The sequence below is a fragment of the Hyperolius riggenbachi genome, chromosome 8, assembly GCF_040937935.1.
Source record: "Hyperolius riggenbachi isolate aHypRig1 chromosome 8, aHypRig1.pri, whole genome shotgun sequence".
Classification (NCBI taxonomy): domain Eukaryota; kingdom Metazoa; phylum Chordata; class Amphibia; order Anura; family Hyperoliidae; genus Hyperolius; species Hyperolius riggenbachi.
The window spans coordinates 235489491-235515725 of record NC_090653.1 but is presented as its reverse complement, the minus strand read 5'-3'; the positions used below and the strand labels follow the sequence as shown (position 1 = coordinate 235515725).

General features: G+C 44.0%; 1 protein-coding gene across 1 annotated transcript in view; it reads right to left on the bottom strand.

Annotated features, from left to right (window-relative positions):
- The window catches only part of ABCD1 (ATP binding cassette subfamily D member 1), a 72869-nt gene that overhangs the window by 31290 nt on the left and 15344 nt on the right, over positions 1-26235 (bottom strand). The window contains exons 2-4 of the mRNA XM_068248358.1: positions 17750-17930; positions 7804-7946; positions 6447-6615 (exon numbers count right to left, since the gene is read on the bottom strand). Coding sequence (XP_068104459.1) covers positions 6447-6615; positions 7804-7946; positions 17750-17930 — 493 coding nt within the window. The remainder of the gene's footprint in view (positions 1-6446; positions 6616-7803; positions 7947-17749; positions 17931-26235) is intronic.

Below are 26235 nucleotides of genomic sequence, written 5' to 3'. Positions count from 1 at the left end.
TAATTAAGGAAACAAAAAGTAATATAGAACTTACTTTGAGTGATTATTTTGCTTGTAAATGTGCGGAAAGGTGGCTGGAAAGTGTAATGGTTAAGGGCTCTGCCTCTGACACAGGAGACCTGGGTTCGAATCTTGACTCAGCCTGTTCAGTAAGCCATTCAGTAGGAGACCTTGGGCAAGTCTCCCTAACACTGCTACTACCTATAGAGTGCATCCTAGTGGCTGCAGCTCTGGCGCTTTGGGTCCGCCAGGAGAAAAGCGCGATATAAATGTTCTGTGTTTGTTTGTTAAAGGTTATTTTTATCAATTAAGTGATAAATAAGTCATTTCTGAGAAGCTTTGTGAATAGAGCTTAATGTGTTAGGGAATTCTACCTTAAGCATTAGTGTACATCTGTGTTTTTATGTAAACCAGATACGCACTTTAACCACTTAAGGACCACAGGCTTACACCCCACTAGTGACCAGGCGATATTTTACACTTCAGTGCTCTGCAGCTTTAAAAGCTCGCTGCAGAGCCATACAACTTAGCAGCCAAATAAATCTTGGCTCCTTTTCTGCCCACCAACAGAGCTTTCTGTTGGTGGACTCTGATTGCTGCTGCAGGCATTAATATTTTCTTTTTAATTCATTTTATTATCTTTTTTTTTTAATTACCAAAAATAGTCTTTTTTTACTCCCTCCCCCTGAAAGTCAATCAGGGCAATCGCCTCTCATAGGCATTAGCCTACGAGAGGGATCGCATTTCGAATCAATCCAGGGGACAGCCACGTGACAGGGTTGTCCCCAGTACAGCGCTGCAGTAGATTGCAGCGATGTACAACGAAGAGAAACAGCCGTTTCTTTATTGTCCGCTAGCGGCGATTACTGATGGGAGACTGTTGACGGAGCTGAGAAGCGGGGATGAGCACGTATCTGTGCATGCGATCCCCTGCAAAACACTCCCCCAGGACTTGATGCCAATCTGTGTAATGCGGTCCTGGGGGAGTCACCTTGCGGCCGCCAATCTGCGTTAGGCGGTCGTAAATGATTAAAGTTAGGGTACAGCTGCAAAGTAGCTGTTTAATATAAATCAAAACTAGTCCTAGGTAAGAGTACTTGTAGAGGATACAGACAGGAACAAGGAATATCCATCAGGCTCTAGGCAGTCTAACTGTGGGTACATCTAAGAGCAGGGGCATAACTACAAATCATGTGCCCCCCAGCATTTGATGGGGCCATGTAATGTTCACAACCCTTCCTTTGCATCTTCTAGGTGACCCTCACTGACTAAGCACTACTACTACCGTATATACAAGTTACTGTAGTGTATTTATGATGACTATTATCTGAGAAACAGAAAATGTTATATTTTTTTCTTTGAATGAAAGGGCTCCACAGCCCTGTCCCAGCATTAGGGTAAAGTATGAAGAATGGGTTATTGTGGAGAAGGGATGATCGGTCAGGTGTAAGGAGGGGTGTTTTGGCGATTGTCAGGAGTAGTCAGAAGACAAGGAGAACAATGCCTTTGAAGACCATTGCTTTGCCAAAGGACAGGGACAACTCAAAAAGAAAGAGACTCAAAATCCAAAGTTAGCACATTTTAAAATAACTGCACTGGGCAAATGGAATACAGAGAGAAATGCATCCTGTGTGTATATAGAGTGTATGGCCTGTCTAATTCCCTTTCACTTGTGAATAATCACCACTAATCAGAGCTCTCTGCTGTGTCAGCTGACTGCCATGGCAGAGAAGCTAATTGGTAAACACAGGATATTAACAATATGTTTGGTTCCGTGAATCAAGAAGTAGAAACACTGCAGATGTATTGCAGGATTTGTATCAGCTATAACAAATAAATGTTTTTCTTTAACCACTTAAGTCTATCTGGACGGATATATCCATCCAGATAGCTTGCCCTGCTGCCGCTGAGCCGGGCGCGTGATTGCGCTCTCCCGCCGCCTTCCTTTAGCTTGGAGATCAATGAATGGGAACACAGTTACCATTCATTGATCTAAGTCCCCGTATGAAAAAGACTAATGCTGTCAACGAGACAGCTCTGTCTTTCAGAAATCCCCTTCTGCCCCATCCACGCTTTACTTCCGCTTGCGTAGTAATACTATGCATGCCGAAGTAAGCTCCTAGGGCAACCTGTGGCCAAATAGTAAAATTACATCAGGCTATAAAAATTTCTAGATAATGACATTTTTTACTGTTAAAATTAGTCCATTACCTCCCACACTCCCCAATAGCTACACACTTTTTTTTTTTTTTGCAAAAAAAAAAAAAACAACTAAAAAAAAATACAATAAAAAAAAATAATACAGAAACATTTACCTTAGGGGCTGAACTTTTCCAATATGTATGTGGTAAGATATATTACTGTTATTTTTAAAATTATGGGCTTGTAATAAGTGATGGACGCAAAACTGAAAAAATGCACCTTTATTTCCAAATAAAGTATCAGCGCCATACATTGTGATAGGGACATAATTTAAAGAGACACTGAAGTGAACAATTTTTGCCAATTTTACCTTATGATTCGCTTCAGTGTTCTCATCACAAGTAATCTGACTTGGTCGTGGATATTTGCAGAGGGGTTTGGGGGCTCGTTTAGCCGCGGGGACACGGCGGATTACTTGCGACAAGAGCACTGAAGCGAATCATAAGGTAAAATTGGCAAAAATAGTTCGCTTTAGTGTCTCTTTAAAGAGACACTGAAGCGAAAAAAAAATATGATATTATGATTTGTATGTGTAGTACAGCTAAGAAATAAAACATTAAGATCAGATACATCAGTCTAATTGTTTCCAGTACAGGAAGAGTTAAGAAACTCCAGTTGTTATCTCTATACAAAAAAGCCATTAATCTCTACGACTTTCAAGGTTGTGGAGAGGGCTGTTTTCTGACTTTTATTATCTCAACTGTTCCTTAACTATTTACTTTTTCTCTGGCAGAGGAGAGGTCATTAGTTCACAGACTGCTCTGAAAAAATCATTGTGAATGCTGAGTGTTGTGTAATCTGCACATATTAAAGAATTATGCAATGTTAGAAAAAACACTATATACCTGAAAATAAAAATATGAGAATATTTTCTTTGCTGCTAATCTTCTAGTAATTATTCATAGTACACAACCAATTCATTATATCATATTTGTTTTCGCTTCAGTGTCTCTTTAAATGGTGTAATAACCGGGACAAATGGGCAAATAAAATACACGGGTTTTAATTAAAGTAGTATGTATTACTTTCAAACTATAATGGCCGAAAACTGAGAAATAATGATTTTTTTTCCATTTCTTTCTTAATCTTCCTGTTAAAATGGATTTAGAATAAAATAATTCTTCGAAAAAAATGTACCACCCAAAGAAAGCCTAAATGGTGGTGAAAAAAACAAGGTATAGATCATTTCAGTGTGATAAGTAGTAATAGTTATTGGCAAATTAATGGGAGGTGAAAGTTGCTTGGATGCATAAGGTGAAACAACACTGTAAGCTGAAGTGGTTAAAGGTTATTATGCTGTTGATTATCTTTTAGAGCAGAGAGGAAGTTCTGAGTTCAAGTTTGCTTAAAGGTGGGTACACACGTCAGATAAAAGTCTTTGGAAAATGAAAGATCACAGACCAATTTTACCCCCTTTCATGTAGTATGAGTGCCATACTCTACACAGTGTATTCTATGGAGCTGAACTCCCCATCAGTTAAAAATCTTTGCAAGATGCTGCACACAAAGATGCTGTACACATGCAACAGATCAGTATCTGCAAAAGATCTGTTCCTGCAAAAGATCCATTCCTGCAAAACGCATTCATAGTCTATGATATCTGCAGATCTCATACACACCTTGTTTAACGGACAATTATCTGTAGATCAGATCCACCAGGTTGGATCTTCAGATCGGCAGATAATTGTCTGATCTGCAGATGAATGTCCATTAAACAAGGTGTGTATGGGATCTGCAGATATCATAGACTATGAATGCATTTTGCAGGAACGGATCTTTTGCAGGAACAGATCTTTTGCAGATACTGATCTGTTGCATGTGTACAGCATCTGTGTGTGCAGCATCTTGCAAAGATTTTTATCTGATGGGGAGTTCAGCTCCATAGAATAGACTGTGTAGAGTATGGCTCTCATACTACATGGCAGGGGGTAAAATTGGTCTGTGATCTTTCATTTTCCAAAGACTTTTATCTGACGTGTGTACCCACCTTTAGAGTGAAAGAAGAGGCAATTAAGAACATACCATCTAGCAGCCAAAGGCAGAATCAGCGGGGTATGTAAACATGGCAGCATCTGCTGTGGGCGGGGGCAGGCACCAGTGTTCTTTTTTTAGTACCTCATGAGTTTTAGGTATTTGTTTTGGGGCGTTATCTAGCATGCAGTTGCATACATCAAAACAAAGACAATGCACGTGTTTTATGCACAGTGTTATTCATTCTCATGATAGTTTAGATGGTAACACCTCAGTAACACCTAAGGCACTTCCTTTTTGCATCACTAGATATCTGAATGACAGGTAAGAAAAATGATGCAGTGGCTTAAAGGATTTTTCATATCGTGTGATAATAAACTCCAGATGAGCGTATTATAAGCTCAGCTTTCATGAGTCAGGAAATCTCAGCGGTCCTGGTTTGGCTCCTCCCCCACTTCCTCACCATTGTTCCCCTATGAGAAGCCTGCTGATGCAGTGGTCAGGCATCTTGGACGCTGACATACCAGCATCATGTTCATTGTAATATCAGTTTGCCATTCAGTCTTCACAGTCACATTCAGCTTCCTGTAGGTTCTAAACACATTCAATTAAAAACAACCTAGGCTGCGCTTGTCATTGCAAAATTAACAACTTGATTTCTCAGACAGGCGGTTTTTGTATTGCAATGCCTGTTCCTGTTTAACCATTAAAGCAAACCTGTCACTTTATACAAAGTGACCACTTTTAGGGTTCCCATACATTTCTCGAGTAAGGTTTGCACATGCCCAATAAAACAAAGCCGCTTGTGCACTTTTTCCTGAGTGCACGGATGCTTCATTGTGCTGGTTATGCAGACTATAATTGCGCATGCTTAGTACAGATAAGCTCGTACACAAACTGTAGCACAGCCACAAGAGGAAGAGGGTTCTTAGGGAGCAATGTAGGGCTGGAAGAGTATCTGGGAAGCTCCTGGCTCATCCAAAGGCTTCCCACTGCTGAGGTAAGTATACATACCGTGTTTCCCCACAAATAACACACTGTCTTATATTATTTTTTCCTTCAAAAGATGCGCTAGGTCTTATTTTCGGGGAGGTCTTATATATTTTGTTAGGGCAGCAAGATCCCCATTCCAAGATCCTCATTCCCCCACCGCCACTTTACCGCCTGATGACCCCCTCCTCCAGAAAGACGCATCCCCACTCTCCTCTGCCCGCCGACACCCCGGTAATTCAAGACGCAGATCAGCGGTAAACTGCTGATGATTCCTCCACCGCTGCTTTATTACCTGCTAGCCCTGTTCTCTGTTGCCCACCGGCATAATTCAAACCGCATATCAGTTGTAAACTGCGGTAAAGGCAGCTCGTTACACTGTAACAGCACTTCCATGTACAGGAAGTAAACAGAGATGTCACTTCCTGTACACGGAAGTGCTGTTACAGTGTAACAAGCTGCCTTCACCGCAGTTTACCGCTGATATACGGTTTGAATTATGCCGGTGGGTAACGGAGAACGGGGCAAGCAGGCGATAAAGCAGCAGTGGGGGAATAATCAGCAGGTTACCGCTGATTTGTGTCTTGAATTACTGGTATGTAGGTGGGCAGTGGAGAGCGGGGATGCGTCTTTATGGATAAGGGGCCATCAGGAGGTAACGTGGCTGTGGGGGAAGGGGGCGGGCGCGGGCGCAGATAGACAGGACTTCCACAGCCACTAGGGCTTATGTTAGGGGTAGGGCTTATATTTCGAGCATGTTTAAAATATGTGATAGGTCTTACGTTAAGGGGATGTCCTACTTTCGGGGAAACACGGTATTTCAATACTTTCATTGTCACAAGTTTCCTTTAATCTTATGAAGGTTCTAATGCCAAATGCCACTCAGCTCCTAGCAGCAGGGCTGTGGAAAAAAAACATCCGACTCCTCAGTTTATGAAACCACTGACTCCAGCTCTACAGCCCAGTGATCACCAGCTGTTAAGGAACTACAAGTCCCACAATGCATTCCAGGAGTCTGACAGTCAGTCATGATTCATAAAGGCAAATGCATTGTGGGACTTGTAGTTCTTTAACAGCTGGAGAGCCAAGTTTGCAGATCACTGCCACAGCCCTTGCAGGAATATGGAGTTAGTACAAAAATCATCCGACTCTTCAGTTTTGGAAACCACCAACTCCGACTTCAAGTACACAAACATTTCTCTGACTCCACAGCCCTGGTGCTGCACATGTGGCCCATTCATCTTGTATACAGCTGGAAAATGCCACATATTGCCTGGTAGTACCTTTAATCTCCAGGGGCCCCTCAATACGGATCCCATGCTGGATAACATCTTTTTTGTTGGGGTCGGCTTCCTCCAGTTCTCCTGGGCGTTTGTAGATTCCATTCTGCACATCTTCAAATACTTCAAACATTTCGTGGACACGGGCCGTGTAGCCGGCCAACTCTGTCACCTGACATAAATGACACAACACTTTTACTTCATTAGTGTCCTTCTGCGCATTTCTGGCTATTTAAATATTACAGGTAGAGGGCAGAGATGGCACAGAGGGGACACAAAGCACAGGGAGGACAGAGATGGCACAGTGTTCTGACTTGAGAACGCATTCAGGTTAAGAACAAACCTGCAGTCCCTATCTTGTTTGTTAACTGGTAACTATCGGGAGATCGGACGTGTCAGAAATTATCTATCGAGCCATCTAAATGGCTCAAAAACGAACCGTGTATTCCCAGCATTAGATCCAATGCAAATCTATGTGCCATCGATCTGCTGCCAGCAGCAGATCAACCTAGATTTTCCATCCTGTCAGATAGATCAAATCAATTGAATTCGGCCGCAAAGCAATCGGCAAACGATTTCCGATCGATCAACTTGATCAAAGGCTGAAATCGACCAGTGTATTGGCCCCTTTATTCAGATGGTGGTAAGAGGTTAAATATTGCAGCAATGTGTGTTCCATCTTTTGTTCTCTGACTGATAAAGATCCTGATAATGCCTAGCAGCCTATGAAGTAGATGCAGCCTGGAATGTAAGTCACAAGCAAGCCAGCCAGTCAGGAGTAGTGTATACACATCTCCCTGCTTTTTATATTTCAGCAATATTACAGCTCATCTAGTTACCTGTTACCTTCTCAGATCAGCCTCCTCATGTCTCCTGCATGCTGTGACACAGTGGAGTATATTTGTGAGCTGGGTGAGGAATAAAGGAGGATTTTTAAGCAGGGAGAGAACTGGGTGAATAAATAAAGTGCCCCTAGCACTAGTGGTAATGTGTACCCTACTAGAGAGTATTAAAAAAAGTAATTTTAATTGATAGCATTCCTTTAACTTACAGTAATTTTAAAAAGGTCAAAAAGACAACCTCCTATTCACCAATGGAAAATCTGGAAGAGTGAACTCTAATAGGAGACAGCTGTGTAATTGGCTGCAGATCGCCCAATACAGTATTTAGAGCAGCTGTCAGACTGTATTAGCCTTACAAGACACAGATATAGGTTATACTTATTCAGAATTCTGTACTTCCATCCAGAATGTAATGTGCACATTCATTGTGTATATGCCTATAGTTCTGCTGCAATATAATTCCCTGCTTTTCAGTCACTCTGGAATTAGTTTTTTCAGTAAGTCTACTTGCCACTCACCTCCTTGTAAGATGACATCACTCGTTCTATGGCATCAGCAGCAGCAGTTAAAAGGTTCCTTGCAGTAGTGAAGGCTTCAGCTCGTTCACTTACTAATTCCTCTTCCTTCATCTCCATTGCAGCTTTCTTCACATCCTCAGAGTCTGAAAAACATACAAGATGTCAATGCAGAATACAGGGAATATGATGTTGCCATGGTGAGGCAGCAGGAAAAATTGGATCATACATTAGTGGAATTCTGAGAGAGCCCTATATGAGGAGGTCACTACGCTAATTTGGAGGCAAAGCTGTAGTACACAGACTTACCACTAGTCCACCACTATGCTGCCTTACCAGTAGATCTCCACTATGCAGCCTCACCAATAGACCACAACTATGCAGCCTCACCACTAACCCACCACTATTCAGACTTACCACTATTCCACCACTATGTAGCCTTACTACTAGCCCACCACTATGCAGCCTTACCACTAGTCCACCAATATGCACCATTACCACTAGTCCATCACTATGCAGCCTTACCACTAATCCGCCACTATGCAGCCACACCACTAGCCCACCACTATGCAGCCTTACCACTAGTCCACCACTATGCAGCCTCACCACTAGCCCACCACTATGCACAATTACCACTAGTCCACCACTATGCAGCCTTACCACTATGCTGCCTTGTTACTAGTCCTCTACTATGCAGCCTTACCATTAATCCACCACTATGTACCCTCACCACTAGTCCACCACTATTCAGCCTTATCAGTAGCCCACCACTAAGCAGCCTCACCACTAGTCCACCACTAAGAAGCCTCACCACTAGTCCACCACTATGCAGCCTTTTCAGTAGCCCACCACTATGCAGCCTTACCACTAGCCCACCATTATGCTGCTTCACCACTAGTCCACCACTATCCAGCCTTACTAATTGTCCACCACTATGTAGCCTTATCAGTAGCCCACCACTATGCAGCCTCACCTCTAGCCCACCATTATGCTGCTTCACCACTAGTCCACCACTATCCAGCCTCATCACTAGTCCACCACTATGCAGCCTTACTACTAGTCCACCACTATGCAGCCTTACTACTAGTCCACCACTATGCAGCCTTACTACTAGTCCACCACTATGCAGCCTTACTACTAGTCCACCACTATGCAGCCTTACTACTAGTCCACCACTATGCTGCCTTACTACTAGTCCACCACTATGCAGCCTTACTACTAGTCCACCACTATGCAGCCTTACTACTAGTCCACCACTATGCAGCCTTACTACTAGTCCACCACTATGCTGCCTTACTACTAGTCCACCACTATGCTGCCTTACTACTAGTCCACCACTATGCTGCCTTACTACTAGTCCACCACTATGCTGCCTTACTACTAGTCCACCACTATGCTGCCTTACCAGTAGCCAATAACTATGCTGCCTTACTACTAGTCCACCACTATGCTGCCTTACTACTAGTCCACCACTATGCTGCCTTACTACTAGTCCACCACTATGCTGCCTTACTACTAGTCCACCACTATGCTGTCTTACTACTAGTCCACCACTATGCTGCCTTACTACTAGTCCACCACTATGCTGCCTTACTACTAGTCCACCACTATGCTGCCTTACTACTAGTCCACCACTATGCTGCCTTACTACTAGTCCACCACTATGCTGCCTTACTACTAGTCCACCACTATGCTGCCTTACTACTAGTCCACCACTATGCTGTCTTACTACTAGTCCACCACTATGCTGCCTTACTACTAGTCCACCACTATGCTGCCTTACTACTAGTCCACCACTATGCTGCCTTACTACTAGTCCACCACTATGCTGCCTTACTACTAGTCCACCACTATGCTGCCTTACTACTAGTCCACCACTATGCTGCCTTACCAGTAGCCAATAACTATGCTGCCTTACATCTACTCCACCACTATGCAGCCTTACTAGTAGCCCACCACTATACAGCCTTACCAGTAGCCCACCACTATGCAGCCTTATCACTAGTCCACCACTATGCAGCCTTACCAGTAGTCAATCACTATGCTGCCTTACCACTTATCTACCATTATGCTGCCTTATCAATAGACCACCACTTAACTTTTGTGGAACACAAGCTGGTTTTCACTTCAGGTTTGCTTTAAAGTAAGGTGAGATAATTCATTAGATAAGTAGTGAACCAGACCTATGGAAAGCAATACTATCCTAGTTCTTTTTTTATCCCCAAAACTCTTTAGGTGTATTTTACACACTGCATGGTGAATACTTTCACCGCTGTCAACATGTCACTTGTTAGAAAAAGCACAGGTGTGATCAAACATTACAAAGCAAGTTACCACATGTGAAGGAAAGACTGCTTGAATGTTTCAGGGACTTGTAAGCCATTGCATGAATACCTGTCCCATAACTAAGTGTGTGCTAGGCCTGGAACCCTCCAGCAGTACTTTACTAAGCCATTTCTAAGCGCTTGTGAATTGGAAAGCTCTTGCTAATGTAATGTAGACCTTTAATTACACAACACCAGAGACTGTTGGTGTCAAAATTATATTTAACCCTATGATATTAAGAGTCATATTTGAAAAGAGTAAGAAGAAAGAGAAATAGGAAAGTCAGGAATTAAAGGAAAAGAGCAGAGAGGAAAATAGAGAAAGGAAAGAGAGTGTAAGAATCCCAGCCGGATCTCCTAACCCATCTCTTTAATGGGGATGTGCTCCAATCAGAACTCTATCAAAGTTGAACAACCAGGGGAGGCCCCTTCACAGTAAGTAATCAGGTAGAGGACAAAGCATCCCTATATTCTTGGGATTCTGTAAATAAATGCCAATGTACCAGGTCCGGTTGCAAACCTCCTCTCTGCCATGGATAGCATGAGTCATGGACTCCATTTGATTGATATTGCTTACTTCAGCCAGCCACTCTGGATAGTAGGTGCGGTGCTAGATTTCCAGTATCTTGCAATGAGGATTCGTGCAGCCTGAATAAGGTGCTTGGCAAGCGATTTTTTAAACTTTTTAATGGGTTTCTGGGTATGATACAAGAGATAATATGCAGGATCTGGATTAGGACTTTACAGAATATTTGACATTAATGTTAAATATTGCTCTCTGTTGCGTTTCACCTTTTTACGGGTGCAGTCACACTGCGCAAGCACAAAGTACAGCGCGTGCCTATGCAGCAGCACAGAGTGGTTCGTGTACGGCACAGCGCAGATGCAAAGTACAGCCCGGGCCTGTGCACAGCACTACGCAGATGCAAAGTACAGCTCAGGCCTATGCAGCAGCACGGAGTGGCACGTGCACGGCACTGTGCAGATACAAAGTACAGCCCAGGCCTATGCAGCAGCACGGAGTGGCTCGTGTACGGCACAGCACAGATGCAAAGTACAGCCCAGGCCTATGCAGCAGCACGGAGTGGCTCGTGCACGGTACTGTGCATATGCAAAGTACAGCCTGTGCCTATGCAGCAGCACGCAGTGGCTCGTGCACGGCACAGTGCAGATGCAAAGTATAGCCCATGCAGCAGCACGGAGTGGCTCATGCACATCACTGGGCAGATGCAACGTACAGCCTGTTCCTATGCAGCAGCATGGAGTGGCCCGTGCACAGCACTGCACAGATGCAACGTACAGCCTGTGCCTATGCAGCAGCACGCAGTGGCTCGTGCACGGCACTGCGCACATGCAAAGTATAGGCCATGCCTATGCAGCAGCACGCAGTGGCTCATGCACGGCACTGCGCACATGCAAAGTATAGGCCGTGCCTATGCAGCAGCACGGAGTGGCTCGAGCACAGCACAGTGCAGAAGCAAAGTACAGGCCGTGCCTATGCAGCAGCACGGAGTGGCTTGTGCACAGCACAGTGCAGATGCAAAGTACAGGCCGTGCCTATGCAGCAGCACGCAGTGGCTCGTGCACGGCACAGTGCAGATGCAAAGTACAGGCCATGCCTATGCAGCAGCACGGAGTGGCTCATGCACGGCACAGTGCAGATGCAAAGTACAGGCCGTGCCTATGTAGCAGCACAGAGTGGCTCGTGCATGGCCTTTTTTACCCATACATGAGTGGCCCTCTGCTAATGCGGAGGTGTAAACTCTACTGCCACCTGTGCAGTGCAACCAGGCTTGTACACGCAGGGGATCGCGGCAGTGAAGATGAAGAGAACTCCTAGGAGTGTGTAAGGGGCTACAAAGTGAACACTTTCATTCCAGCGCAGGAGACTTGGGAGCAGCAGTGAGTAACTTCAGCGCAGTTAGAAGACGGAGCTGAAGTTACTTATAAAACACTATAATTCGGCCTCCAGCAATCGCTGGAAGCCGAATTATTTCATTCCCCACCATCCATGGCGGCCTGGAGGGGGAGTAGTATTTAATATAGATGGGAATTTGTGCAGGAGCGGAATAAGCCATACAGGCTGTATCCTGCGCCCAAGTCTCCTGCGCCGATTCCTCTCGTACGCGCTACAAAGGACCAACAAGCCCTCTTACTAAAATGTTATGCAAAACAAAAGTTTGCCTTCTTAAAACAGAAGGTATTTGCAATCATTCAGGTTGATTTCAGAAAGCATATGATGTCTCCCACGATGCATGACTGCTGAATATGCGAATCGTTCCTTTATTGTCCCTGATAGCTAAACACACTTCCAGAACCGCTGGAATGCAGTGATGTGTCAGCTTATTAATACCACAGAGCCAAACATGCATACAAACTGTTTCAGAATCTGTTGCCGATTTCCCAGCAAGCTCATGGTGAACCGGAACTCCTAGGTGCGTGTAAGGGGGCTGAAAGGGATCAAAAAGCCCCCTTACTGAAATGCCATGTAAAGCAGAATTTTGTCCTCTTAGAACAGGATGTACTGGCAATATTAGCATTATAATGAGGCTGCCTGTAGATATGTCCCCATTATGGCTTTTTAGTTCTGTTTTCAGTGAATTGTTTTAACAATCATAAAAGTTTTACGGGCTCCCAGGTCCTTATTCTGCTACAATTCATATGTCCTAGTTCGAATTTTGTATTTTTTGTTTAAACATGGTATTGTGTATTGTAAACATCTATAATGTGTTTTCTAGTTCACCTGGAGGAAAGAATGTCATATCTAACAATCTGAGCTGCACTTTTATCGGTTGTATTCACTGCCTGGGAATGGCCACATCCCGCCAAGTGAAAACCTGTATCCAAATTGCACCTAGTAAGGCCCAGTGCACACCAAAAATCCCTAGCGTAAAAGCAAACGCTTAGCACTTTTTGAAGTGATTTTTAAGGCGATTCTAGGCATGTGCTTAGCAATTTTCTAAGCATGCCTAATGATTTTTGGAGCGTTTTGGGGTAGTGTTTTTTATATTTTGCTACAGTAGAGCTGTAACTAAACAGCTTCTGTAACAAAACCGCTTGGAAAATCGCTCTGATCTAGCACTTGTCAAAGCGATTTTCCACTTTCCTATACTTAACATTGAGGCTGAATTGCCTCAAAAATCAGCAAAAATGCTGCAGGACACGCATTTGCGAAATAAGCACATCACTCTAGTGTGCTCCATCCCATTCAAATACATTCGCCAAGCGCTTTTCAAAGTGCTACTGCTATTAAAAACGCTCAGAAAAGCTCTTGGGGTGCGCCAGCCCCAAGTCAGATTTGCGTACAGTTGTAATAACTAAGAATCGCCTGCTGTCTGCATTCACTTTGCAAGCAGCAGGTTTTCAATAGGCACATATACATATTCAGGTACAGACACCAGCAGGAATCAGGATTGAAATGATTAGGCGACAGTTCAGGGCGGAGTTCTGTACGGACGTGTCATTAGACTAGAGCATACAAGTCAAACTCTTGCCCACGGACCAAATCTGGCCATCAGAGCCATCAAATTTTACCCCAAGTGGTTTCCCCACTTTGCATTATGTTTGGCGCACTCTAGACCACCCGGGATGCTATATTGGAGGTAAAGCCGTAGATCACCCGGGAAACCATATGGGGGAGGGAGGGGGGAAAGCACTAGACACCAGAAAGCTGTATAGGCAAGGGAGGCTGAGTACTAGACAGCAGGGATCGGTATAGGGGAGGAAAGAGGCATTAGGCACCAGGGAACTGTATATGGGAGGGATGAGGGCCACTAGACACCAAGGAACTTTATAAGGGAGGAAGGTGGCCAGTAGACATTGAGGTTGGCCCGCGACTTGGTCTCAATTTCGGCCCACTTTGTATTTCAATTTGCCACCCTTGGCCTAGAGGCTAGCCATGCATTCTGTGGCTACAGAGTCGAGTAGACAGACAACGGTGCAGAGAATGATGGAGCGGAAGTGGTGGGGGACCTCGGCCTGTTGCTCAGGCAAGATCTGGCATTCCAGAACTCTGGCTGATGCACTGGGGATGGTCAGGGCTGCCATAAACATGCTAGACTCTCAGCGGAGGCAGTCTCGACTAGCTGCCTTGGCTGCCATCTAGCATGTTAGTCAGTGGCTGGATAGTGTAATGATTAAGGGCTCTGCCTCTGACACAGGTGACCTGGGATCGAATCCTGTCGAGTAAGCCAGCATCTATTCAGTAAGGAATCCTTGGGCTAGGCTCACTAACCGCATCCCTCCTCGATCTTGCTCCTGTGGACGGTGGTTCTCACTTACTGCGTAAGCACAGGAGGAGCCCAGCCTCAAGAGCGCAACAGAGGAGGCGTGTGGCGGGGAGGGGGGGGGGGATAGCGGAGGAAGGGAGCAGCATGGAATGACAGCAAGCGGCCAGGAGGACTTCAGAGGGCTTGAAGAAGCCTCAGGTAAGTAACTGCCACAATAGTTTTCACTTAAAGAGAACCTGTAACAAAAAAAACCAAAAAAAAACGTCCCCTGGGGGGGGGAACTCACCTCTGCAGGGGGAAGCCTCAGGGTCCCAATGAGGCTTCCCCCTCCGCTGTAGCTGCAGGCAGTCCAGCGTTGGCTCCCCTGAAGTGTCCCGCAATCCTGGCTCGACAAGCTAGACATGGCGAATATATTCACCTTCCCTGGCTCCAGCGGGGGCGCTGTTGAGGCACTCAGCACGGAGATAGGCAGAAATAGCCAATCTGTCGGGTCCGCTCTACTGCGCAGGCGCAGGAGACTGCGTCTGCACAATAGAGTGGACCGACAGCGATCGGCTATTTCCACCTATCTCCGAGCGGAGAGGCGATACTGCGCCTGTGCTGGAGCCGGGAAGGTAAATATCTACATTCCACTGTTCGGAGGGGCACAGCAAGACCGCCGTGGGACCGAGGAGGATGGGGAAAGCCTTGATAGGATCTGGAGGCTTCCTCCACCCGAGGCGAGTACTCCCCCGGGGAACTTTTTCTCATTACAGGTTTTCTTTAAAGTTTCCTTTAAAATGAACCCGAGGTGAGAGTGCCATATTTATTTCCTTTTAACAACAATACCAGTTGCCTGGCAGCCCCGCTGCTCTATTTGGCTGCAGTAGTGTCTGAATAACATCAGAAACAAGCATGCAGCTAATCTAGTCAGATCTGACAATAATGACACCTGATCTGCTGCATGCTTGTTCAGGGCTCTATGGGCTTCAGGCAAAGGATCAGCAGGACTGCCAGGCAACTGATATTGCTTAAAAGAAAATAAATATGGCAGCCTCCATATCAATCTCACCTCGGCTTCACTTCAAGTGATGCTGAGTAATTTTAAGCAAGAACCAATCTAATGGTACCCATACATGGTACAATTTTTTCATTTTCTTTCGATAAGACATTTTCTTTCGAAGTACAGCCTGGGCCCACTCTGCCCCGGGCCACATAGCAGTTGCTATGGCTGTTGCTACGCCCCTGAATTAATCTTAACGCACACAATTTTTTCTTTGTCAGCAAATGTATATTTTTGCAGTAGATACGTGTAAAACACTTCATGCAGCAGTTCATTGTTGCTGCTCACATTGTTGCAGAACTTCAGTTGGTGCTTACTTCCTCCTACCCTACCTCGGGCTGAATTCAACTTCCTGCGGTGGCATAAGCAGCGAGAGGGAGAAGGAACATGTCTCGATACTCACGAACAGCCGCTGTCAATCAATAGAGAGAGAGGTGTAGTTTGACTGTGGTGAGCAGCTCTTTACTCCACCCTGTTACTCATGCCATTGCAAGGAGTGCTAGATTAACACAGTTGCTCACATAAAGCTGAATTATCACAAATACCTTCTATTTTAAGAAGGCAAACTACACTGAGCAATGCTTTTTAATAGGAGGGCTTTTTGGTCTCTTTTAGTTCCCTATACTTTCCTAGTAGCTTTGGGTCTCCCCAAGCTGCTTGGGTATGCTGTTGTACTGGCCCAAGCACTATCCCATAGAGCCATATCAATCCATACCATGCATTGATGAGGACCAACAGTCCGAAACAAGCTGTCTGCATGTTGGGTTGATGTGGCTCTGCAAAATGTATAAGCTGTCGGCTAGCTGGACACCAGCGGTTCTGGACTTAAGCCTAGGTTCATGGGCATAAAGAGATAATTTGCATATTCAGTAGCGATGCATTGTGGGAAGCCACAGTTGCTTACTTAAAGCTAAATTATTGCAAATACCTTCTGCTTTAAGAAGACTAACCTCACTGAGCACTGTTTTTTAGTAGGACAGCTTCTTGGTCTCTTAAGGCTGCCATACACTGGTCGATTGCCACCAGATCGACCAACAGATACATCCCTCTCGGATCAAATCTGATCAGAGAGGGATCTAATGGCTGCCCATACTCTGCAAACAGATTTTGAATCAATTTCAGCATGAAATTGATTCACTACCTCTACCTGTGGAACTGCAGCCTGCCTCGCGCCCCTGCTCCCATGGCCAGCCGCAACACATTACCTGTTCGCCGGCGCGAGTGCCCGGGTCCCCACAGTCTTATTTCTTCCAGAGTACTCCATCTTCGCTTCACTTCCTGTCCCGTCTTGTCACAAGCAGAAAGTTCAAACAGTAGAGCGCGCTCTACTGTTTGAACTTTGCTTTCTCACAGGACGGGACAGGAAGTGAAGAGAAGACGCCAGAAGAAGTGAGAGACTGCGGGGACCCGGGGACTCGCACCAGCCGGACAGGTGATGTATTGCCGCGTCGGTCGTCGCAATATCGAACGCTGCTATCGAGCAAAATTTTCCGCATGAGCAGATTGAGATAATCGATAGATTTCGGATGGAAATCGATCCGCATTTGCGTTATCGAATTCACAGCAGATTTGATTTCTATCGGCGGGAAATCGCATTAGTGTATGAGCACCTTTAGTCCCCTTTACTTTCCTAGTAGTTCTGTATCACCCCAAGCTGCTTGGGTATTCTGTTGCACTTAGTGAGGTGAGAGGAAAAGGTTAGCAGAAACTGCAGGTCTGCAGCAAGGATTAACAATTAGGCTTCACACCAGACTGTCAGTTTCCTGTGTGCATTTTCTGCCTGCTTCTTCTGTGTTTGCATGAAGAAACAGGTTTTTTTCACAGCCACTAATATATTTGACAAAGAAAACACACTCCACGTGTGAAATTATCCTTCAAGATCTCATTTTTTTTTTTCTGCGTGCGAAAAACACATTTAAACATAAACTAGCCCATTGAGTAACATGAACACTGTTTAAATGCATTTTCCTGTGCAGAAAATGCACATGAAAATAATGTGTACACCCTGCTTACTGCTGCCCTAAGCAGGGCCGGTTCTCTCATGAAGCAAGGTGAAACATTTGCATCAGACGCAGAGATTTCAGGGGCAGCAAAATTTGCATCCGAAAACGCATACAAATTTCCTATTAATTACATTGTATGCGAATCACGAATTGTGATGGCTCTGCTGTGCAGATTTTTCCTGCACAGAAAAACGCTTTGTTTTCCTGACAAGTGGAAACAGGCTAATTAAGTTGTATTGGTTGTGCGGATCTGCGTGCAGAAAATGCATGCAGATTTGCGATAGTGGAAAGGGGCCCTCAAGCTGTAACGCACCACCTTTATGTATTCATACTAATCAGCAACATCCTTACCGCTCTCCGAGTAGCCGGTGGCTGTGATGATGGGTACGGCTACCATGACGAGGCCCGAAGCACTCCATACATATTTCATTAGAAACTGTTCCAGCATCACATACCACAGTCGCTCCAGCAAGATGAGATTTATCTGGGAGGACAAATCTTTGTAGCATTGCTGCAACAAGGACATCTCCACCTGTAAATATACAAAAGGTAATTAAACATCACACCATTTAAACAAAACAAAAAAAAAAAAAACTGCGAAAGAAACCGTTAACAAGAAACTATACAGGGCACAGAGCAATGATGTGCAGCAGTACAAAAAGTATACAAAGCACAGGACTACAACTTAACACAGGACCTGAACTCAAAGGGGAACTTCAGCCTAAACAAACATACTGTCATTAAGTTACATTAGTTATGTTAATTAGAATAGGTAGGTAATATAATCTCTTACCCACCCTGTTTTGAAAGAACAGGCAAATATTTGTGATTCATGGGGGCTGCCATCTTTGTCATGGGGGCAGCCATCTTTTTGGTTGAAAGGAGGTGACAGGGAGCAGGAGACTCAGTTCCAGCTGTCCTGTGTCCTGATCACCCATCCCAGCTACCCTAGGCTTCAAATTCAAAATGTAAAAAAATAAATAAAAAAAATTGCACCAAAGCAGCAGAACGAGAACAACATCAGAAATCCCATCATGCTTTGCACAGCATCAGGGGAAAAATGCCCGGGCAGTTTTCTTCTGTGCAGCTAAAAATGAGGCTTGTATAAGAGAAACAAAGTTCTGATGCTGTGAAACTGTTAAAGAAACACCAAGCCTTTTCAGTGCTGCTGAGTCGATTTTTAGTCTGGAGGTTCACTTCAACTTCCTCTCTGCTCTAAAAGCTAAGCAACAGCATAATAGCCTTTAAAATGCCAGTCATGGGAAGAAGAATAAAAAAAGTTGCTTGAAAAATCACGTTGTGGGTACTGATCTTAAAGAGGAACTCCAGTGAAAAAAAATTTAATTATTTCCCACAATGCAACAAGGCTCCCACAGTGTGATGTCAGAACCATGGTCCTGACATCACACTGTGGGAGGGGTTCCACCACAATATCAGCCATACAAAAGCCCCTTGATGATCCGTTTGTGAAAAGGAAAAGATTTCTCATGGGAAAGGGGGAATCCTCTACTGATTAGGATGAGCTGTAGCCCGACGAAGGCTGCAAAGCCGAAAGCTCGCTTACTCTTATTCTTTTAAGTTAGCCAATAAAAGGTATCATCCTGATTCAAAACGTCTTGATTAGGATGAAGTTCAATTCTTGGTTACGGTTCCTCCTCAGGTCCTTACATCAGCCTATTTACCTGATTCCAACACACCACCTTCAAGAAATGATTGCGTGCTTCCCGCTTTGTTCATATAAAATTTTTAGACTTATCTGTTCAGTGTACAACAGCAAACCAATCATTCCATGAGAAAAGAAAAGAAAAAAACTTATAAGATCAGAATAAACAATACACAATGAGGTCGAAGCACTAAAATGAGTCAAAAGGGAGGGTGAAACGTGGTCCAGTCCAGTCAGCAGTACTGTGAATGATAAAAGACCTTAGCAAGTCACACAGGGTTTACTCAATGTGACAAGCAAGTGTGACTAATGGCCTGAATAACATTTCCTCTTTCGCTTTGCTAATTAGCAGACACAGCGCACAGAAAAAAAAGCAAATACCGCAGTGAAACATCTCATATTCCTCACATTCTAACAGAGCACACTGCATAATCAGTGTAAATGCTCCATGCTCCAGGGACACATCTTCTTCTAGTCCCGTGTACTCATTTAGTATCAGAGCTCGTTTCCCTGGTGAAAAGCTCCACTATTTGGTAATAAATCAGCTTTCAAGTGGTATGAAAGTCAAAATTACATTTTTGCTCTAAAACATTAAACACAACAACAAAATAGATAAAAGATTGGTCAAATGTCAATGTCCTTTGTAGGCAGATTTAAAGTGGTCTGAAACTCTGACATAACATTCAATAAAAATTTATTTTTCTACTTTTTATTACCCATACAGTTATATTTGCTTTTGTGCACAAGTAATATTGTCTATTTACAAATTACAAGTTCCCAAAATACAGTTTATCTGCTCTGAAAGCTGCCATTGCATTTTACTCAAGCTGCTTTTTATTACCGTATATATTAAAATCTTCTAGTGAGCTGTTCTGAACTGTGTGCATGCTTGAAGCAAGGAGAGCTGGTTTTCAGTTGTTACACACAATGTAACAACTTTGGAATGTAAACAAAATATAATGTTATCTCCTCTGTGGATGCGGATTTCCAGTGCAGAGCAAAATGGTGTGTTTGAATGCTGTTCTGCTACAATTTTTGGGATAGTAGGTTTAAAGCTGTGAGGAATCTTTTAGAGCAAAGAAGAAATCTTGCATTTCAGACCACTTTAAGGGGGCTATACACCTGTTGATCTGCCACCAGATAGAGATCTCGCTGATCAAATTTGATCAGAGGGGGATCTATTGCCTGCCCACACACTGCAGACAGTGGTCCAACAGATTAATCATAAAATCGCTGCTTGTCGCATCTTCTGAGCTGGCGGCCTCTTCCTCTAGGATAGTCCCCGGCCCCTTCGCCTCATCAGAGACCTCAGATCAGTGGGATTTGTATAGGCATCTATGGTGGTGCTTAATCTTCCTGTTTTCAGTCACTCCCCCTTCCCTCCACACAGATTTAAAGGGACAGGTGCAATATCTTAGATCGATATGGAACTAAAAAGAGTGTTTGAGACTGGCACAGTACTGTGTCATCATGCCAACACCCCAGCTTCCAGTTCAGCACCCTTCTGACATGGCGACAGCTGGTGAAGAGGCAGTGCAGTGATATAGCCACCTGAACACAACCTTATAACCGTATCGTGTTACTGTCTGCACATACTTTCGCCGTGATATGCAGCTCACGCCGCTTACTGAACTCTTCTGGCCAGCTGCTACTGCATTTCCCTGCTGCTCCCCTGCCCTCTCCATGGCATAGTACAAGCTGCTTTGCAGAGCCAAAAATGTCTATACAGAGACAACTATTATTTAAAGAGGCACTGTAGTGACATACAGTAGAATGTAGTAAATGATTCAGGATTCCCACTACATTAGGAACACTTCCTATAATCTATATATAGCTGTATCTTGGTATGTAACCCTCCCAAAGATGTGTAGCCTAGGCCAGGAGTTCTCAGACAGATGCCACAGCATCATGGTGCGCCTCAGCGTTCATCCACATCGCCATCAGTTAATGCAACCGCACATTGATATACAGTTAGTCCCTGCAGCCGTGGTTGACGTTGGACATCGGAGGAATCGGGGTGGAGCAACAGATCAGTGTGGCTTGGGTAGGTATGTAGGTAAGGAAATGTTGTTCCAGCTAATGAGGGTCACTTACAATTCGGAATGGGTGCTGAGGTGATGCTGCAAAATTAAAGAGGGCGTTACTAAATGCAGTTCCCATGTGGGGAAATGTCTATGTGCTCTACAAGACTGACTATTTATCCTTGTCCTGTTCATTCAGGGGGGGGATGCTGAATAATGGGGAAATGCTCTCTCACTAACTGGAGTGGGGATTCTGCCTAATGGGGGGGTCACTGATAATTTGGAGGGGGTGCTGCCTCATGGAAACTCAGTGACATTTTGGAGGGGGTAATGCTGCCTACATGGGGGGCACTGACTATTTGGAGGGGAGGATTGCTGGCAGGGGGGGGGGGGGGGGAGAGGGGATCTGGGAAAAGGGTGTTGGTCAGTCATTGACTACTTGGAGGGGGGATGCTGCCTAATAAGCATCACTAGCAACTTGGAGGTGGCGTGTCGCCTAATGAGGGTCACAACAGCACTTTGGTAGATGATTTTGCCTAGGGGTGTCTTGAAAACTTTTTACCGCCATCAAGGGCAACCTCACCCAAAAAAGTTTGGTTTGAGGACCACTGGCCTAGGCTGTTTAGTTATGCAGAATTCTCCTCCCAGGGATTAGCAGTAAAGATGCAGCCACCTGTAATAAATTAAATAAATTGAAGAATGTAAATCAAGGAGAGGCAATATTTAACTATAAGCAAACATTGATAATTTATAACTTTACTCATGGCATTTTATTCAGTACAGTTCCTCTTTAAGACTTGCACTGGGCTCTGGGATCAGGGCCCTGTGTAACAGGGAAGAGGTTAATCAGGCTGCCTAGCTCAGACTCTGCACTCACAGCATCCTGGTAACCAAAGCAGAAGTGTGGAAAGTAAGGCAGAGCAATGTCCTATAGTAACCTTTCCCCTGAAGCTTGAATGGCTCTGCAGAGATTAGAAGCTGCAAAATACCACCAGTTATCCAACTCTGCTATGAGTGCCTCATAACGCCACAAACCAACAGCAGAGCAAGTCCTCACTACAGCTAGGCCGAGAACCCTCAGCCATTCTGACCAGAAAGCTGATTATTCCAGTGAAAAGCTCACAAAAACAATAACAATACACCCTTTCCCATTTCTCTCATACAAATGAAACATAAGTAGGCATAAATGGTCTAAACCTTTGCCTATTTATGCAAGCTTCAGGGAGGAAATCAAAGTTATTACATAATCGTATTTGAGACTGGTGCTCTTTACATTAGCATAGCGGTGTCTTGTTCTGCCCCGAGGTAAGCTGGAGGTCATTTGAATGTCTGATATAAACTGCCAAACTACACACCCAAATAATAGCCAACGGTTTCAAGACACTCGAGCTGTACAACAACAGGTTAGTCTGGACCGGCAGCATATTTCACTGCCACACAGTGAGCATTCAGGGACACATTCCCAGGAACACCAATGTTATTATAAGGAAGGCATTCAGCAGTAATAAATAATACACAGAAACATCGCTCAGTATATAAGGTTTCGGAAGATGACTGTACACATGTAAGCAGACATTATCCAATGGCCTGGATGGGTGTTACTGGCCAGACCAGTAGAGTCCATCATATGTACAAGACTTAGCTGGTAGGTGGCCACACGTTTAGTGACTGGAATGGGGAGGTGTTGCAAGACTCACTTAGGTTAGGAGATTAAAGCACACCTGACCTGAGGCAAAGCTACGTAAGTTAAAGAGGAACTGTCGTGAAAATCTTAAAATTTAAAAACACAGAGATAAGAAGTACATTTTTTTCCAGAGTAAAATGAGCCATGAATGACTGTTCTATGTTGTTGTCACTTACAGTAGGTAGTAGAAATCTGACATTACCGGCAGGTTTTGGGTTAGTCCATCTCTTCATGGGGAATTCTCAGCATGGCCTCTATTCTTTATAAATACATTCCCTAATAAAGATTTATATCAAGATGCTGGCCAGCCTCCCTGCTCGCTGCACACTTTTTGTCAGTTGGACGGAGCAACTGCCATTCACTAAGTGCTTTTAAAAATAACGAAAACCCTAAGAACCCCCTATGAGATGATGGGCTAGTCCAAAATCTGTCGGTAATGTCAGATTTCTACTATTTACTGTAAGTGACAGCAACATAGGAGAAAAGTAATTTATGGCTCATTTAACTCAGGAAGAAACGTACTTCTTATTTGTATAGGTTAACATGTATTTTAAATTTTAAGATTTTCGTAACAAAGGGTCCTTTACGCAGAGAAGTATGTTCATGCTGAATCCACATACCTTGCCATTGCCCATTTTTCCCAGATCCCCGTTTATCACTCCTTGAAAAGTCTGACTTTTGGCTAAAGCCAAATGTTCAGACAGGAAGAAGCAGACTTGCTGTGATGTTACCTCCTATCACCCTCCTGTTCCATCTTCTTCCCCACCCCATCCCTTACCCATAAATCAGACCTAAACTCTTGCACAAGAGACAAAACACAGAGCAATCCCCCTGTGTGTGTTTAAAGAGAACAGCCTGTCTAATTCTCCCTTATTAAATAACCACAAGTATAATTTCAGCTGTGAGCTCTGTCTGATCTGTGATAATATGTAAACACAGGAGGTTAACCCTTTCTGTGCTCCCATGAAACCAGGAAGTAGACACTGCATATTTATCGCAGGAGCGCTGTAACAAAGACATTTTTTTCTTTAAAGTTATTATGCTGTTGCTTATCTTCTAAAAAAGAGAAGAAGTTCTGGGTTTAGGTCCGCTTTAAGAGGAGATAAAGGGAGGGAACATCACAGCAAACCTGTCTCTTTCTGTCTGAAAATTTGACTTTAGACAAAAGTCTAATTTTTCTAGTGATAGTCACAAAAGGATGTTTCAGGTGATATTTACCCCAAGTATATATGCAGCTTTATTTGTGGCTTTATACTCCAAATTAGAGATTTTCAATGAGATACAAATATTTCCACGTTTATGCAGATGTAGGTACATTTTTATGCAAATATATTCAACCTAAACCAATCAAGTCCCGCCCAGGCTTAAAGTGATTGGTCCATTTTCAAGCTACATATATTTGCATAAAATGTACATAAATCGTCATGAGCTCAGAAATATTTGCCTCTCATTGATCATCCGTACGCCAAATCCTTTTCGGCTGGGTGTACACATGGCAGAAACGCTATTGTAGCGGGGAAACCCCAAGTTTTTTCCACCAATGGGAGTCTATGGGCCGCAGAAAAAAGCGCGTTTTATATGCGCTTTTAAAGTAAGCGTTCCGCAAACGCTGACAGTGGTGCATTATATGTAGGACGACTGCCAAAACGCACATAATAAAAGTCAATATGAACGCAATGGTGTGCGTTTTTGGTTAAAAAAATTGTTTAGTGATGCATTCTCTCTTCCTGTTGTCTTCTTAGTGATTTGCATAAAACCCAATAGAAAAAAAAAACGCATACAAAACGCATATGCGTTTTGTATTAGCGAACCGCAAATGCGTAAAAATGCACTCAACACACATCAAAAATGAAAACGCACAAAAAAAAAGCAACAAAAACACACACAAAAAAAAAAAAACGTCAAAAAACGCTACCTCACGTTATGTCATATGTGAACCCAGCCTCACTGTGTGCTCAAGGATCATTTACAAGTGGCCTATGCTGAGGGCTCTTTCCCACCACGCAACACATGCAGGAGCCGTTCTCGTGCACGCGTTGATAGCCTGCGGCGTGTCGTCCGGTATCTGCGGTGCGACGCAATTAGCGGCGGTAGCTATTAATTGAACCCGACGGAAAACGCCGGCTCGACACTCCCGAGTGCGTCGGAACCGCAACGTACCAAAAGGCAGCGTCGGGTGTGAAAGGTAAAATGAAAGTCTATGGACTTTCATTTTACCTTGGTTAACGCAAAGAACTGCCTTTGCGTTACAACGCAGAAAAGGGCTCTGGTGTGAAAGAACCCTGAGGCCTTCTAATTTGGGGCTGTATTCTGTTATTAATCACAGCTAGAGATAGAAACACTGGCTGACATGCTGTTTAGTCAGTCAAAGGCCAACTTCACATTGTACAAGGTTACACTGCCCTCATATTCTCTCCAAGTAAGTGAAATCCAATAAGGACACACACAGATGTCAAACAATATTTTTAGCAGAGTGAAGCAGGGTGAGAATGTCTGCATGCACATTTCATACAAACCGAATGCAGCATGGAATCGGGACAATTCCAAAAACACACTTCCTGCTGAATGCGATTGGCCCAAATCCATGCTGAATAACATTTGCATCAAAGGACACCAGAAGTGAGAGGAATATGGAGGCTACCATATTTATTTCTGTTTTAACAATACCTGTAGCCTGGCAGCTCTGCTGATCTTACTGGCTGGCATCAGTAGTGTCTGAATCACACACTTGAAACAAGCATGCGGCAGATCACTTTAAAGGACTACACCAGCGGAAAAAGTAAGCAAATAAAAGCTAACAGAGCTGGTAGGGTTTAGACTATTCCATCTCCTCATGGGGGATTTCTTTGTTTTCAAAAGCATTTAGTAAACAGTAGTTTAACTGCCAAAATAGTAAGATACCAGGTCAGCCTTCCCACTCACTGGCACACTATTTTGTCAGACTTAGCAAGTGCTGTTCAGGAAATACTTTTGAAAAAAAAAAAAAAAACATGAGGAGCTGGACTAGTCCAAAGCCTGTCGGTTCTGTCAGGTTTTAATTGCTCATTTTTTTTTCCGCTGGAGTGGTCCTTTAGAAGAACCTCAGCAGTTCATGATGGGACCAGTGTCATGGTTGGAGTACCTCTTTAAAGATATCCAGTAGAGGTAACTGGGGAGAAAACTTGTTTGGCCAGTACAGCTTGTCCTGTCTATTCTGTGCATTGTACTGACTGCAAAGTCGTGTAACAGCGCATATATTACATCCTGTCCGTGTATGCCTGGCAGTGCACTCTATGGAAACACGACCAATGTGTGTGCACATAAAAGTAATGGCATGGAGAATATGTAAGAGATACATGAACAAGGAAGGAATGTCACCTTACGGGTTATTATTGTAGAGGTGAAGAGAAATACACCGGATTATAAAGGCACAGCAGAATAGTAGTGCCACACATTACATCAGGATCACTAGGTTACCAGGACATACCTT